Source organism: Mesocricetus auratus, unplaced genomic scaffold (assembly GCF_017639785.1).
Source record: "Mesocricetus auratus isolate SY011 unplaced genomic scaffold, BCM_Maur_2.0 Super-Scaffold_100006, whole genome shotgun sequence".
Taxonomy (NCBI): Eukaryota; Metazoa; Chordata; class Mammalia; order Rodentia; family Cricetidae; genus Mesocricetus; species Mesocricetus auratus.
The window spans coordinates 17,483,390-17,500,980 of NW_024429190.1; the positions used below are offsets into that span (position 1 = coordinate 17,483,390).

At 43.9% G+C, this 17,591-nt stretch overlaps 1 protein-coding gene across 1 annotated transcript in view; it reads left to right on the forward strand.

Moving 5' to 3' along the window:
- The window catches only part of Evc2 (EvC ciliary complex subunit 2), a 101,363-nt gene that overhangs the window by 68,541 nt on the left and 15,231 nt on the right, over window positions 1-17,591 (forward strand). The window contains exon 15 of the mRNA XM_013112441.3: window positions 11,202-11,429. Within this exon, the coding sequence (XP_012967895.2) occupies window positions 11,202-11,429 (228 nt within the window). The remainder of the gene's footprint in view (window positions 1-11,201; window positions 11,430-17,591) is intronic.

Consider the following 17,591-nt stretch of genomic DNA (forward strand, 5'->3'; position numbering starts at 1 on the left):
GCTTCTGGCTCTCTTCAGAACCTTCGGGAGTGGCTATTAGAATAGAAGGGATATTCTATTCTATTTGGATGGTCTCAGCACCCATCTCCCCAAACACGCAGAACCCTGGGCACCCGTCAGCTCACCAGTGAACATCAGGATCACATTTCAGGTCCAGGATGTCCTCTCTCCTGCCACTGTCTGGAACCCCTGTGTTGAGAAAGCAGAGAATATACACATCTCTGGCTTTGTGTGGCATGATGAGAAGTGGATTCTGTCTACATCATGTTCTTATTGTTGTTTGTTGTGTGTACCTGCTCATGTATGCATGTGTGTGCAGGTCAGCATGCTCCTGTGTGCACATGGCTGTCTGTGCAGTAGAGGACAGGATGATAACCTGTGTCTTCCTCATGTACTTTCTACTTAAAAAAAAAGCTCTCTTTATGAACCTAGAGTTTACTAGCTGGAGAGGTCAGCCTTGGGAATCTAACCATCTCTGCTTCTCCAACACTAGGGTTCTAGAAACACACTGTCCTGCCCAGCTTTTATAAGGGTGCTGGGGATGAGGATTCAGGTCTCAGGCTTGTACAGCAAGCTCTTGGGCCACTGAGACCCATGCCTTCCCATTATCCATCTATTGCCTACTTATCTGCAGATGTGGCAAGCATCTCTTGCTACATTTCTTCTTAACACTGAAACTTGTAGGGGTCCCATGCCAAAACATAGAAATCATCATTGCCTTTCACCCCAGTATGTCTCAGCACACCTGGGAGTGTTAAACCCACTTAACCCCTCAACCATCAGGCAGATAGGGGTTCTGAACGTGATGTCTCAAGCACCCTGGAATCCCTGCATGAACTGTTAACCTACTGTAGAGGCACAGAGCAGCAACTCACAGATGAGAAGGTGGGGGACCGAATGCTCTTCCAGCTCCTGTCACAGAGCTGTGAGCAGCAGAGCAGAGCATGAAGCTTTGTACTGTGCATCCTTGCTCGTTAGTGGGTCCATTTGATGGACACCTCAGCTCACCCTTGGCATGCTCCTCCCGCTGCTTTTGATCAGCGGACATGAGGATACTCATAAATATTCCACAGGAGCATGTAAAGCTAAATGGAGATGACAAGGCCATGGTTCCCTTCACCCGTTGATTCTTTGTTTTAATGACACACACCTCCCCCATCTTCACTCACCCATTCATTATTCATTGCCTGTTTCCGGATTTCATGATGTGCCACACATGCACACCTCCTCAGGGGTATCACAGCTGGGAAGTTACTTCATTCCTGCTCGTCAGCCGCATGCCCCATTGCTCATCTGCAGCTGCCCAGCCTTTATGCCAAGTGGCTGGTATTCGCTGGGACACCTCTTCAAGGTCCTCTTGACTTCACAGCCATTACTGTTCAAGTGAGAGTGTTGTGTTTATCTTCAGGTGGCCTGCCTGGAGAGAGTGGGTGGCATGGGTCCTTACAATGTCTGTCTTAGGGAGGAGAGGAATGCTCACACAGTCACAAAGCCCAGGAAGACTCCAGCTGGTTCTTTTGTCTGTCCTTATGCCTATTTTATCCTTTGAGGCAGCTGGCTCATCTGCATTTCCCTGAAGCCCTGAGGGAGAAGTATCTTAGTCTCCTACAACTTCCAAACAAAATCCAGACTCGATTATTTGTCTTCATGGGACTGGGGATGGAATCCAGGTCTTTCTTTGTGTGTAGCAAGTGCTGCACCACTGAGCTAGCCTAGCCTATCAGCTAATGTTTCAGGTTACCATGGTGTGTGTGTGTGTGTGTGTGTGTGTGTGTGTTTGTGTGCATGTGTGTGTGTGTTGAGAGGCCTAAAATCAAACACAGGCGTTCTTCCTCAGTCACCGTCCATCTAGCTTGTTGAGACAAGGCCTCATCTGGAACTTGTCAAGGAAGCCTAGCTGGCTGGCCAGAACCCCAGGAATCTACCTGTCTCCCTTGCCTCCCAACTATGGGATTACAAGCCTGTGCCATCATACCCAGCTTTTTTTTTTTACCTGGGTCCTGGGGAGTGAACTCATGTTCTTATGAATATGCAGGCAGAACCTAACCCCAGCCCCATAGTGGACTTCGATGCTTTGAAAAAAAAACCTTCTCCTTTTCTACACTGTTGTTTTAAAATTTTATCTTCCTAATTTTTGTCTAATTTACACGCATATTCTTTTTTAAGAGTCAAATAATTATAGAAAACTTGTGCTAAAAACAAACAAACAAACAAGTAAATAAATGACAAAAGCTAGAGCAGGTCTCCCAGCCACACACGTGTACATTCTAACTTAAGATCAGGTCATTTGAATTTCGGTCATGTATCTCTAAACTGTTTGCTAGCCTTACTATTTCTTGATTTCTCTGCTTTGGAGTATCTATTTGCTTTTCTCTATGAAAAGTGGAAATTTAATTTCAGTGACACACATGAGTCCCTCCTTTACATAGTTAAATGGATTTAATCAATACCACAGAGTTATCCACAAATGGATCATGGGGTGAACCAATATAACCTTTTGTTTTTCCTGGAGTTATTATTGTCCATTTGTTTCTTTGTCTTTTTTCTTTCTTGTCTTTACTTTTCTGTGTTCACAACTAACCTATTCTGCTTCTTGACAGTTGGCCAAATGTTCTATCAGGACCATCTTCTCAAAGTCATCTCACTCTGTGCCCCTGTCACCCTGCCAGGTTCCTACTGGACATGGGTGTATGGGCCTCACACTCAGCTCCTTTCATGGCCTCCTTTGGATACTTATTTTCCTCCCTCCCTCCCTCCCTCCCTCCCTCCCTCACTCCTCCCTCCCACCCTTCCATCCATCCTCCTTTCTTTTTCTACTTTACTCCTTTTTATCGTTTTGTCTTGTTTGTGAACAACAGCCTAGGTTTTATCTTGCAAGCCTTTGAATTTTTCATGTACATTTTCTGCCTCTAAGTTTTTGAGTACTCTTCTGTCCCGCGCTCTCTTCCTAGAGTTAAGAGTATGCTTTTACAGAGACAGATACCCACAGCTAAACACTGAACTGAACTCCTGGAACCTAGTAACAGAGATGGAGGAGTGATGAGCAAAGGAGTCAAGAACATGATGGTGAAACACACAAAGACAGCTGACCGGATAAGGGGGAGCTCTTGAATCCCAGACTGATGCCTGAGAGGCCAACAGGGGACTGATCCAGACCCCATGAATGTAGTCTCAGTGAGGAGGCCACAGAAATCACTGGGGCCTTGGGTAGTAAATCAGTTTTTACCATGGTATATGAATAATCTTTGGGAGCCCATTCCAAATAAAGGGATGCTCTCTCAGCCTGGACACATGGGGAAGGGCGTAGGTCCTGCCCTGGATGAAAGGACAGACTTTAGAGATCCCACCAAGGAGGGCCTCACCCTCCCTGGGAAATGATGTGGGGATTGGGTGGGGGGCTGGGGGGACTGGTGGAGGGACAAGGGAGGAGGGGTAGGAGAGGGAGCTGGGATTAACATGTGAAGCATTCATGTTTCTAATTTAAATAAAAACACCACAAAAAAGTATGCTTTTATTGTCGATGGCTGCTATGACTCCCTATCTTTCTCTAAGAATGTGAATCATGTTTAAAGGTTTATCTATTGTATTTTAGGGGTATGTGTGTTTATGCCTGCTTGTCTGTATGTGAACCTGAGAAGGCTAGAAAATGGCATTGGATCCTCTGCAACTGGAGATATAGGTGGTTGTGAGATCCCTGATGTGGACACTGGGAGCCAAACCCAGGTCCTCTGCTGGAACGGCAAGTGCTCTTAGCCACTGAGCCATCTCTGCAGCCACCAAAACAGACTTTTTAAATTCCTGGGTACTCACTGCCTCCTGTGTGCTTTCTAGGAGCAATCCTAGCATTATGGTTCTCCTTAGTGAGTTGGTATGCAAATTTACATTCAAGTTTTCTCTTTCCAGTGCAGAGCCTTTAGGTGAAGCTGACTTCCTTCTCCAAGCTGAGATGTTCCCACAGAATAATCCCTAGTCATCTGCTGGTAGAAGGGACAGGGAGTGGCCTGCTGCACAGAGATCAGGCAGGGGCATCTTCAAAGCTTTCTTATGAGATGCTCAGCCTTTTCTTCAGTCGAATCCTACTTCCTCATGCTGCTGATGCTCCTTTTCTGGGCTTTGGCTCATTCTGCAGAATATATTTTGTTGTTTATGGTGTACTCCACTCTGGCTGGCTGAGATTTCAGCTTGGAAAATCTGTCAAGTCATTTACTGTTCAGTTATGCACGTTCATGCTTCAGCTCATAGCCTCTGCAAACAGGAATGTTTTGACTTTCTTCCTTTCCTGTTTGTACCCTTGTTACTTGCTTCTCTTCTCTCACTGCTCTGATAAGACCTCCGGTCTTATATTTAATAAGAGTGGAGAAAGTGGCTGCCTTTTTCTTGATACTGATCTTAGTGGAAATGCTTCAAGATTTTCCCCCACTGAATATAATGTCGACTGTAGACTCACCATATTTAGCATGTTTTATTTTGAAACACATCCCTTCTACTCTGAATCTCTTCACGACTTTTATCAAGAAGGGATATTAGATTGTGGTAAATGCCCCTTCTGTTTCTGTTGAAGTGGCTGTGTGATTTCTATCCTTGAAACCATTTATGTAAGTTAGGACCATTATTCATTTTCATATATTGAACCATCCCTTTGTCCCTGGCACAAAGCCAACATACTTATGACGAACGATTTTTAATGCACTCTCCAAGTCAGTTATCAAGGGTTTTGTTGGGATGTTTTGTATCTGAGTCCATTGGGGAGACTATTCTGGACTTTTTATTTTGCTGCTGCATCTTTGGTCTTGGCATCAGGACAACAGTAACGTCATAAAGACTTTGGTCATCTCCCTCCCCTTTTATCTTGAGAAGCATTGGTAACGGTTCATCAAAGGCCTGGTGAAACTCACCAGCAAATGCACTGGAGCCTGAGCTTGATTTTAGTTACTGCTCAATGCCACTGCTTATTCACCAGTTGAGTTGCTTGTCTCATCTTGGTATAATCTTGGCACATCATGTATGTCTAGAAGTTTATCCGTTTCTTTTAGATTTTTCCAATCTAGTGGAATGCATGCTTTCAAGTTTAGCTTTAATGATTTTTGGAATTTCATTGGTATCTATTGTATTGGTTCTGTTTTTGTATCTAATTTTATTTATCTGAGTCTTCCAATCCATTTGGTTCATTTGGCTAATGGTTTGTCTATTTCATTTATCTTTTTTTTTAAGAACCATGTCTTTGTTTTGTTGATTTTTTTCATTTTGTGTTTGTTTATTTCCATTTCATTATTTTCTGCTGCAAAATTAATGTTTTATTTTGGGCTAGTGATTTGAGGTTTACTTGCTCCTTTTCCAGAACTTTGTTAAGTTATTTATCTTAGATCTTGCTGATTTCTTACTAGAGGCACTTGGAGCTGTAAAATTCTCTCTTGAGACAGCTTTCATTGAATCCCATGGATTTTGGTATGCTGTTGTTGTTTTCATTTTAATTTGATTATAGAAATGATTTTATTTCCTTCTTGATTTTTTCAAGAGCCTATCCACCATCCAGTGGTGTGTCTTTAAATCCCTGAGTTTGTGTATGTTCTGGGGTTCTCGTGCAGTTTGTTCTATTCATGTTCTATTATGATCAGATAAGACAAGGAATTATTTCAAATATTCTAATATTTGTTGAGACTTTATTTGTGCCCTAAAAACATTATCTATTTTGGAGGAAGTTACATGAACTGCTGAGAAAAACACATATTCTGCAGTAGTTAGATGGAATATTCTGGGGTTATCTGTTACTTCCATTTGATCTATGATGTCATTTAATTCACATATTTCTCTATTTTTGTTGGGGTAACTTGTCAGTTGGTGATAGTGAGGTAAGAAAATAATCATTGATATTGTTGTGCTGGGGTTAATCTGTGACATCACATTTAGTAGAATCTGTTTTATGGAATTGAATGGATCTGTGTTCAGGACTTACTTGTATGTTTAGAATCTTAATGTCCTCCTGAAGGATTGTGCCCCTTATCAGTGTGAAGTCACCATCTTTTTCTGTTCTCATTAGCTGTGCTTTGAGTCTGTCTTGTCAGATATCAGAACAACAAAACGTGCTTGTTTCCTAGGTCCATTTGCTTGGACCACTTTTTCCATCTTTTCACCTTAAGGTAGTGTCTGTTTTTTATAGTTGGATGTATCTCTTAAAGGCAACGAGTAGATGGTTCCTACTGAAGATGGAGTTTCTGTTCTTCCAGGTGCCACAGCTGTTTAGTCCCAAATAAACACACTGAGGCTTGTTGTATTCATTATAAACTGTTTGGCCGATGGCTCAGGCTTCTTATTGTCTAGCCCTCTCTTAATTCTTATCCCATTTCTATTAAACCATGTATTGCCATGAGTCTGTCGCTTACCTGTAATGCTCCAGCGTGTTACTCCTCTGGTAGCTAGGTGGTATCTCTCTCGAGACTCTGCATTTCTCTTCCCAGCCTTCTCCTAGTCTGGTAGCCCTGCCTATACTTCTTGCCTGGCTACATCCTGCCTGTTCATTGCCCGAAACAGCTTTATTCATCAACAATAATAGAAACATATATTCACAGCATACAGAAGGACATCCCCTTCATCCTACTTTTTGATGCAGTACACTAGTCGGTGCCTTTTTTATGAGTGAATTGAGACCATTAATATTCGGAGCTACATTGAAAGGTGTGCTTTGGTTCTTACCATTTTGCTGCCTTGGTGGCGTGTGGTTTGGTTCTTTTGCACACTGCTATTCTAATGTGGTTTATTCTTTCACGTGGCCTCATGGATAGAATTGTTTTCTCTTCAGCCCAAAGGAATTCCTCCAACTGTCTTCTGTAGAGCAGGCTCAGTGGTCACAAATTCCTGTGGCCTAATTTTATCTTGTGAAGTTCAGCTATGACAGAAACTTCCCTGGGTAGAGTTCTCCCAGGTGGGAGTTATTGCCTTTCAGAACTTGAAATAATCCTTCTAGGCCTCCTGGATTTCAAAGTTTCAGTTGAGTCATTCCCTCTTGTTCTGATGGGCCTGCCATGTATGCAGGCTGCTGCTCCTGTCCTGCAGTTCCCAGGATGCTCTCTGTTCTGTAAATGTAGTGTTTATTATAACGTGATCAGGGAAGCTCTTTTCTGTCCTTGTGTGTTTGGAGTCCTAACTGCCCTCTGTGTCTGGACTGGTAACTCTTTCCCTAGCTCTGAGAAATTCTAGGTTAAGATTCTTCCGAAAATGTTTTCTATGCCTTTAGAATGAGACTTTTTTCTCCTATTCTCTTTATCTTTGGTTTGGTCCTTCAGAGGATCTGTGTGTCTTGAAATCCCCATTGTTTAGTCATAACTGTCTCTGTGCTTGTCAGATGGCTCCGGCTCTTCTATCTTGTCTTCAGCCTTGATATCCTATCCTGTTCATTATCCATTATGTTGTTGAGACTTTCCACAGGGTTTTTAATTTGAGTTACTGATTTTTTCCCTCAAATTTCTCTATTGAACTCGTGTTTCATATCATATCACCATCACCTTTATTTTGTTCAGCTGTTTGATTGTGCTCTCCGTTAGCAGCTCATTTTCCTCTCTGATTTCTTTGAACATATTTATCACCATTTTGATTTGTCTGCCTTGGATTTCTGCTACCTCATTCTCCCAGAGGCCATCACTGTAGGGTTAATAATTTCTAGAGGAGTTGTCTTAGTTTTGTGTGTTTTGGGGGTCACTGTTGGGATTTACACAATTGCTGTTGCTTTTCTCTCATCAGCTGTTTTCTTTCAAGGGAAGTACTTACAATGTTCTGGGACCTGGTAGAGTTGAGTGTGTGGGTCACAAAATAATTGCGCAGTCTATATGCTCTGGGTGCCTATTGTAAACTCTGTATTATTCCCTGGACAGATTGTTAACTGCTGGATATTACCAATATGCAAATATAACAGCCAGCTATCAGTAGTGACAGTATGGAGTGCACTACAGTTTTAGTTAATTAGAGTAGAAGCAAAAGGAAAGCAGGAGGATAAGGATTATGCGTTGAATGGACTGTGGAAAGAAAGGAAAACTGAGGTGGGTGAAGAAGCTTGGAGGCAAAAGTTGGGATCCTTTAGGGCATACCAATTTTAGAGATGTTAAAGCTATAGATGGTTATAGTCGAGAAGTAAAAAGAGGAGGGGATAGAGATGAGAGAAGGAAGGGAAGGCACGAGAATAAGAGGAGCATATCGGAGGTGTGGCTGAGGAGCATAAAGAACAGTGCCACACAGTAGGCTGGTGAAGGAGCAGAGACAGTCCTGTAGCCTAACTGAGCACTTACAAACAAGAGCACAAGCGTTCTGAGACTTGTAGGTGAGACTAGGAGGTAAATCACAGGAAGTAAGGGCTAAAAGGAGCGTTCACGGAGTGAGCTGCTGGCACAGCTGGGCTGGATTGAAAGGTGAGGTTCTTACATCCCCCTGCCTCTGGCATGTTTCACCCAGTGCAGTGGGAGCATGGTAGCAGGGGCTCTGGTCTCTGCAGGCTCTGTGTAGGTTCTTTTCTGGTAGATCTCTTGGGCCTCGGTCTCTCTCCTGGTCCTGGAGATCCTGTGTGTACTTGAGGAAGTACACAGGAACCTTAAAGGGCATCTTAGGACAAAGAAGGGGCTCCCTTGAGCTTCTAGTACTATCAGGGAAACTAGGAAGGAAGTTGTTTGAACTTCCTATTTACAATAAGAACATTTAGCAGGCCTTTGTTCTCAAATGAGCTGTTACTATTTGAGATGCATGAATATGTAAGGAAGCCAGCCATTAATACAGCATAGATATGCAAATCTGTCTTTACCCAGGATTCTCTCTCCAGGAATCAAACCTGGTCTAGAGACATAATCTCACCAGGTGTTGGAATTAGCAAAATAAGCTTTCTAAAGAAAGAAAGGGGGATTGTGGAAAATCTTTTGAAACAGTCCCTGTCCTCTGTTCTTAGGGGATATTCAAAAGACTTTGTGCTTCCCTCACATTGAAGGTATTCACTTACAGTAAGCTGGAGTTGTCACCTCACTCCATCCTCTCTCTGGCAGGGCACTGTGCCTTCAGCATCCACCCAGGAGGGAAGGCTGAGACTCAAGGAGCTCACAAGGTCTGCAAAGGAGCCAATGATTCAATGGCAGCACAGGGTTTGTTCCTGAAGGGACCTACAGGGCCGCATTATCTAGTGTAAGGAACCAGAGGCTGCTGCCTACTTACAGGCTACAGGATGTGGGAAGGAAACTGGCATTTAAAGGGGAATGGGCTAAGTATGGATGAACATCTCTCCTGGTCAGCCATTAGTGGAAGCTGGTTGAGCCAGGAGATAAAAATCTAGACCAAAAAAAAAAAACTTACTTTGGTTTCAGAAATTGTCATTTTAAATGAAAATGGAGGAGCTTTACAAATGGCAGGACCATGGCTAACCTTCCCTCTGGTTTTCAGATAGGTGGGGAAGGGGGTGGAGCTGTCTTTTCTGTAGTTCCCTTCTGCTGTTTAGAGCAGTATCCCACAGAGGTGGGTCCTATTCAGATCTGAGTCCCATGAGCTCTTCATCTTTGACTTCTGGGTTTTAGAAACATCCAGCCATTTTCCTTTAGGACCAAGTCTTACCTTTCTCCTCTAAGACTGTCTTCATTCTTCCCACCTTTCGCCGTCTTCTTGTCCTATTTATTGACCTCTTTTACTTTATCACTGTTGGTCTTCTCTCTGTTTCTTTTTGTCATTACTATTTTTTCATACAATACAATTTGATCTTATTCTTTCCCATCCTCTAACTCCTCCCCACCTCCCTATCCCTACTTACCTCATTTCATGTCTGCTCACCTTGAGAGAGACAGAATGAGAGAGAGAGAGAGAGAGAGAGAGAGAGAGAGAGAGAGAATCAAAACAAACAAAAACCCAATAAGACAAAAAAATAAATCAAACAAAAAGCACACACTCAAAACACATGGAGTGCCGTTTGTATTGGCAGCACCATCAGACATAGCAACATTAGCAGATTTCCCAGCTCATGTGGACTCTCACTGTTGAGTTGAAGGACTTCTGTGTAGACCCAGAACACAGGCACTTTATACCCTGCATGGTTTGTTCAGATGAGACTTGCCTGTCAGGTTGTGCTTTGGAAGCAAGGATTACTGAGAGGTGGCCAGAGATAAGTGCAGGACAGGAGTCACCCTCTGATGGTTTCCATGGCTATGGGGACTCCTGACAGCTCGTGAAACCTGATTACATGGGGAGGATTTTTGAATCTTCTATATGCAGTTTCCTAATTCTGTCTTTAGGAGTTTATTTGGGAGACAGAAATGATAGTTCTAGGGCAGAAGAAAGGTTTTGCCTGAGGTTGCCATTACTAGGGGAGCTAAGGGATTAAGGTAAGTGGTAGGTTAAAGATGTCAGGAGATGAAAAAGCATCTAGATGAAACAGTCTAGAAAAGCAAGTTACTTTAGTTTCAGGAATTTTCATTGTTTAGCGAAGATGGGGGACCATTACAAGATGGTGTGACTTTAGTTTTTATTAGATAAGTTAAAATGGGCATGGTTGTCATTCTTGTAACTACTTTCTGCTGGTCAAGGGCAGGGAAAAGAGGCTAAGGACAGTCTTTAGTATTGGAAACTTTGGAGGAGGAACATACTGTCAATGTGTCCTTGGCAGCTTCCTGGATAAGCACTTCACTCTATGATGACACACATGTTGGTTAATTAAAAAGACAGGATAGAAATCTGTGCTCTTTGAATTAGGGTCCAAGAAAGCAAGTAGTTTCAGTAGTGGAGGTCAGCAAACAGCCACATGATGATAGAAGGTGGGCAGGGTCCTCGGAGACAAAGAAGCCCAGACTTTCAGGGAAAGCTTCCCAGGCTCTGGCAGAGCAGGCTATCTTCTTTGGCTAGCTCTTGGCTGCTACCTATTTAGTTGCAATTACCTTGGAAACCCATTCAGGATGGGTACCTGGTTCTCCAGATTGGATAGAGATTGGATAGAGACCCTGGCCTCTCCCTAGCAAGCCTGTGTTTCTGGGGAGTGTTGTGTTTGCCCCGGTGCTCTGAAGATACACAGAGACAGTGAGGACACTGAGCCTGATGTCCTCAACAGCTGGGACCTTGTGTTGCTCCCAGCAGAGTCCCAGGCTGCTATCTTCTGACCAGGGCCTCTGGGATCCTCAGCATGTGTGTCTGGGAGGCAGTAGGCTCTCCTTCCCACAGCCCCTCAGGTTCTCTGGTTCTGTCCCCTTCCCCAGGTTCGAGGGGAACTGCTCCATGAGCGAGTACAGAGGCTGGAGGCCCAGGAGGCCCACTTTGCTGAGTCACTTGTGGCTCTGCAGTTCCAGAAGGTGGCCCGAGCTGCTGAGACCCTCTCTGTCTACACGGCCTTGCTTACCATTCAAGACCTGCTGCTGGGGGAGCTGAGTGAATCCGAGACACTGACCAAGTCAGCTTGTGTGCAGATCCTGGAGTCCCACAGCCCGGTGAGTGGGGTTAGGGGTAGGAATGGGTGCTCACACCATCCTGAGGTGCATGGTGCTTAGTTTGGCATGGAATAGGTTCTACCACATGTCCTGTATGTGAAGTGGGGACCAAGTAAGGTGTCTTACTAATTATACAAGAGCACTATGCCCTAACCAGCCCTGCCCTGCTCTGGCTCTTGTCTCTGAATCCCCACACCCTGGGAACTCGATGCCTCTTCCATCCCAGGCATGAGTCCCAGTTGGTAGCATCTCGTTCTGTTCCATGAAAACTCACCACGAATCTTTCAGTTAGGGCACATCCAATGTGGCCGTGCCTCGGGCTGTGTGTTCGATTCCTAATGCTGCCATCATTCCCACTCACTGTGTTCATGCCGGCTGAAGAACTGTCTCCGTGAAGCAAAAGCTGTGGTAAAGCAGTTCTGGGGACCAATTTTAGGCCCTTTATATGTAGGTTTTTGAAAGAGATTCTATTCTATTTTTAGCCATGTGTTTTGTGTGTGTGTCTGTGTGGGTGTGTGCACATGAGGGAAGTGAGGATAGAGGCCAGAAGAAGATAGTGGCTCACCGGAAGCTGGAGCTCCAGGCAGTTGTGGAGCTGCCAGATGTGGGTGCTGGGAACTGAACTCAGGTCCTCAAAGAACAGCACATGCTCTTAACCTCTAAGCCATCCCTCCAGCACCTACATGTAGACTTTCCCCTCATATTTAATTAATTCTTTGAGAATTTCATACAATGTCTTTTGAGCATATTCACTGCTCCCCCAACTCCTCCCAGGGCTAATCTTCCTTCTCCACTCACCCAACTTTGCGTCTTTTCATTTTTTAACTCCCAAGTATAGTTTGTGCTTCCCGTATACTCTTAGATGTGTGGCTCTCTACTGTAGTATGGTCAACCTACCAGGGGCCACACCCTTAAGAAGAGAGACTCTCCCTGTCTCTACAGCTACCCATCACAATAGCTTCTCAGCTAGGGATGGGACTTCTTGAAAATTCTTCCCATGACAGGATTTTGTCTGGTTTGAGTTTTCTTGGACCTTGTGCATGTGGTCACAATCACTGTGAGGTCCTATATGCAGCTTCCTTATTGTGTGTGGAAAATTCTCTCCTTGTATTTATTTATCTACCACTTTCCTGGGGCTTGCGATCCCTCTTCTGCAATGGTCCCTGAATCCCAGAAGGATGGGTATGATACAGATGTCCCATTTAGGCTAGAGAATTCTGGATTCTCTCTTTCAATGCTAATTGCGGGTCTCATTGTGAATCACCATCTACAGGGAAAAGCAGCTTCTTTCTCTGGTGAGGGTTGAGAGTACGTGTAGGGTTTGTTTTTAAGTCTATGAATTACCATAACAGCATCCAGGGAGGAAAATGCTCTCTCTTACTGAGGTCCTGGGTGGGCAGGCAAGTGCTGAGATGTGACTGTCATGGTCTTGCTGACAGTTCCTTACCTAATCGTACTTCTTAATATTAAGCTTTAGGCAGGATCAGTCACAGGAACAGCTGAGCTGTGCTGTTTGTTGTTAGTCTCAATTCCCAGGTAAAGAGAGTGGGCAGATGTCTCCTTGTGGGACAGAATGGCTATTGAATGAGGCCAGAAACCAAATCTGTTTCTGACTTTGACAGACATGTCAAGTTAATAGATCACAGACAATCCCAGTTGAGTTTGTGAAGGTTGTAAACCGTGCTTTCTCTAAAATGGAGCAAATGGTCATGGACTCTGAAGGATCCAGGACTATTTTCAGTAGATCTGTGTATCCTGTCCTGTAACAGTTAGTTAATCAAGGTTGGTATGGAAGTGGGTTTATCTAGCCCCACTCAGTGTAGACACATAAAATGCACATGCTTTCTCCTGCTTCGAGACCTCCTGGAGTAGATGGAGGCACTCATGGGCTGAACTGCCCTGGAGCAGGCTGTGCTCACAGAGAAGACAGAGGCCGGCACAGCAACTTAAGGAGCAGCTTGGGGTGGGGGGTGGGGGGGTGAAGAGACGAGATTGTGGATGTCCTGGTGAGGTGGTACCCCAAGGGAGAGATGTCTCCAGCCTGCTGTAAGGACAGGGCAGCCCCTGACTGTGAAGTCTAAACCCATGCTGGCTACCATGAAGAAGGCACCCAGAAGGAGCACAGTCCACTCAAGAAGGGAACCTTCAGGATAATAAACAAGGTTGAAATTGTTCTAGGTGACTTGACTGTCCCCGCCCAAAGACATCCTCTCCAGGGAAGAACATTCTCTCTGGGACCTCAGAATTTCCACAGACTAAGTTCAGATGATCACAAACCCTTGAGGGAAAAATAAATAAAAGTCACACGTGAGCCAGTCCAGATGACTTAGGCACAGGACAAGCCAAAAACATGTCATTAAGATCACTGAATACACTAAGGTGTATTCAGATTTTCAGCACAGGATGTAAAGTAATTCTGTATGCAATTTGTTAAAGAAACTAAAGCTAATGTAAAAGTGATTTTTGATTTTTTTTTACCTATTTGGATCAAATGTGCAATTCTAAATGTACATGTACTTCATAAAAGACTCAAAATAACAAAAGTAAACTTGCTAGACTAGAGGGAAGTTGGTGAATCTGTCATTATCTTAGTTTGGGTTTCTATTGCTGTGAAGAGACACCATGACCATAGCAACTCTTATAAAGGAAAACATTTAGTTGGGGCTGGCTTACAGTTCAGCGCTTTAGTCCATTATTGTCATGTAGGAAGCTTACAGCACATAGGCAGACATGTGCTGGAGAGGTAGCTGAAAGTTCTATATCTGGATTAGTAGGCATCAGGAAGAGAGTGAGTATCTGTGTCTGGTTTGAGCATCTGAGACCTCAAAGCCTGTCCTCAGTGACACACTTCTTCCAACAAGGCCATACCTCCTAATAGTGCCATTCCCTATGAGACTATGAAGTCCACAGTCAAACTGCCACAGTCATCAAAGTGGAAAACTTCAGCTCTGAGAGGCAGCATGACAGGCTGAGCTTCCAAAGCATGGGTAACAGTGTAGACAGACAGCTCACACACACACACACACACACACACACACGCATGCATGCAAACCACAGCTGGCCTCTTTTGACAAAAGGCAACTAAACTGAAATCTGTTAAGAGAAAACTATAAAAAAAATCCTAACTTTGAAAAATTTAAAAATATTTTTAAATAGTTCCATAGTCAAAGAAGTAAAACAGTTAAAAATGTATGAAAACAATTTTAAAAGATCTATATATGATGTATCAAAATGTGCTCATTTTGTGAAAGTATCTAGAAGGAAATTCATGTCTTAAACTTATGTCAGAATAGAAATGATCATAACTAAGATCATATATTTTTAAAAAGGGCCTGAAGCTGGGAGGAAGATGATGTGGGGCCACTAAGGGGAATGGAGGGAGGTAGTGGTGGGTGGATATGATCAAAATATATATGCACAAATAAATGCATGAAGTTTTGAGAGAATAAAAAACATTTTTTAAATTTAGGGCAGAAAGAAATGTTGCAGGGTTCTGATGGGCGTCCCTTGCAGGTGGGGGAAAGTAGACATGACACCAACAACACAGACACCAGGGACAAGTTGAAACAATGAGCTCACTTTATTTCAGGAAGGGGTAAGCTTAATACCTCCCACCCTGCCCCCCGGGGGTGGATCCTCTGAGCTGGCATCTCCTGAAGTGATATGGTCACTGTCTACAGGTCCACATCATCTCTCATCAGACCCGGCTGCTGTGTCAAGGCCCTCTGGCAGACCCAGGCTGACTGTCAGGAAGTATCTACTGTACATGCTCTTACCATTGGTCTAGGCCAGCTGTCATGCCCATTGAGGCTTAGTTATCCCACACCTAGAGACAGGAGTACAGCATAAATAAGGTGTAAATCAAAACTAACATGGAGAGAACTAATAAAAAATGGGGTACTGGGGGAAAATTAAAAGTCTAATAAAACATACAGATTTCTGGTAAGGTTTACAATTAAATAGGCTATGGGGCAAATAAATAGCATCGAGATGTTAAAGGATTAAAGCCACAGATGCAGTAGAGTTTTTAAAATTGGAATACTATAATGCAGAACATTATGTAGATGAGTTTGAAGATAAGTACAATAGGAAATTGTCTAAATAAATATAAATGATAAAAGTTGACTCTAGTAGGAAAAACAATAAGTGTATAGTCTCAATGCCAGAGATGAAATTGGCTTGGAAGTGTGTTAGCCTTTTCTGCCTCTGTGAGGAAGTACTAGATATAAGTAAATGAAAGGGAAAAGGCTCATTTGGTCTCATGGCTTGAGAGGTTTTAGTCTGAAGTTGGCTGGCTCCACTACATTCAGTGGTGGCTAGGGACAGCATCATAGGATGAGTACCTGGCGGTACAGAGAAGCTCACCTTATGCTGACCAGGAAGCAGACAAACGCAGGAGTGGCCAGGGACAAGAGCTAGCATGCTTATTGTCGAGTCTGCTGCGCGGCCTGTGTCCGAGAAGGTGCGGAGGGTGTCGGGGATTGACAAGACAGAGACTTGTTCAACGATGTAAAGAAAACTTTAAGCAGGCTCCAAAAAGGTTCAAGAAAACTTCCTAAGAAAGGCTCCCACCAGAGAAGCTTCTGCTCTCTCCTCTACCCTGGCTGGTTCTGCTCTGACCCCAGAAACTGATCTGGGCGTGGCAGAAGGGGCGGTTAGTCTTTGGACAAGGTCGAGGTCAGGGTGGTTTCTGTAGGCAGGCCTTTTCCAGGAACTTAATGCCCCCAGGCATTGTATTGTTTTTAGCAAACATGTCTTTAGATTGTCTTACAGCTGCCAACTCCCAGGCAGAAGGGGAAGTGGGTCTCTGCTCAAGGTCTGGTGTTCCCACAATTCACCCCTTTTTATTTTTAAATGAGGCACTCCTGGCTTAGGTCAAGTAGGGTCACCCTCCCTTTCCCGTCATTGGGGGACCTTGAACCCCTGTCTTAGGCGGGAGGGGTCTTCCCCACAGGTGGCCCGTCATCAGAGCACCCCAACTTTAAATCATCTGTAACCAACCTTCATGGCTATCGGGATTGCCATGGGCTAGGCTAAGCAATACTTGGTTACGGATCTCTTGCCTCTGGGACAAGGCACGTTTGAGCCCGGCATAAAGCCAGAATGCCTACCGCCACTGCCACCATTTCCAGGACCCCCATTGACATAGCGCCTCTCCATCACCGTACCCATCACCAGATCTGGGCCATAACATTCTACCAGCCTTCATCTGTTACAAGGGTAACATGTACGTGATTTACATTCTGTTACAAGGGTAACCCGCATGTGACTTAGATTTACAATTTGATAAAGTTACAATTGTTCCAAGATCTGCTCAGGAAAGCATTTAGAAAGTGCACTTGCACGGATACATTAGGTACAATCATTGATGTTACACATGTAGCATTATGAAAAATATGAACAATAGGCTTGTTGCACTATCCACAGAGCACCAATTTGTTCCTGTGGTGATGCAGTTTGTTGATTCAACGTCAGCTGATTATGCGACTTTAGTCAAAGTCTCCTTTTTGTTGCATTAGGACAAGTTGCATCTCTCTAGAAAAATACACTGGCCTAGTCGTGATTCCAGAAACAGGAACCATCAAGTCTGATATTTCAAGTGACCATGTCCTGTTCAATTACTGAAAAGAGGCTTTTGCCCCTCATCACAGTCCATACCAATGTCCAAATGTTTTAAATGGGTCCTTTTTTCTCTGTTGGCTTCACGATGAAAACTCATGGGTCCGGAAGGTTGATGCAGCAGGTCTATTGAGAAACTGGAAATCTCGAACCGACTGTTTTCTTTCTTTCTTGGGCTCTAGATTCGATGACAGCAAGGGTCAGGAACACTGATTTAGGAGATCTCACTCAAACTGGCTTAGGTAGACTCCCATGGTCTCAGGTCCAGTTTTTCTCTGCTCCATGCCAAAGCTTTTATTCTTTTCCTACAAGAAAACACAAACATGCCCTCGACCCCAAATTAGGGTCTTCTCCACTGTTTAGTGCATGGATGTCTCCATTTGACCTGAGCAATAGTTGCTCAAGTTCCATCATGCCAGAATCTGTCTGAAGCTCACTGGCATTCACATTATAAAATTTTTAAATGAGGAGTGCATTATTTGATGAGTCATATGGGGACTGGGGACATTATTCCCCCTTTTTTATTTTCTAAAAAAATTTTTT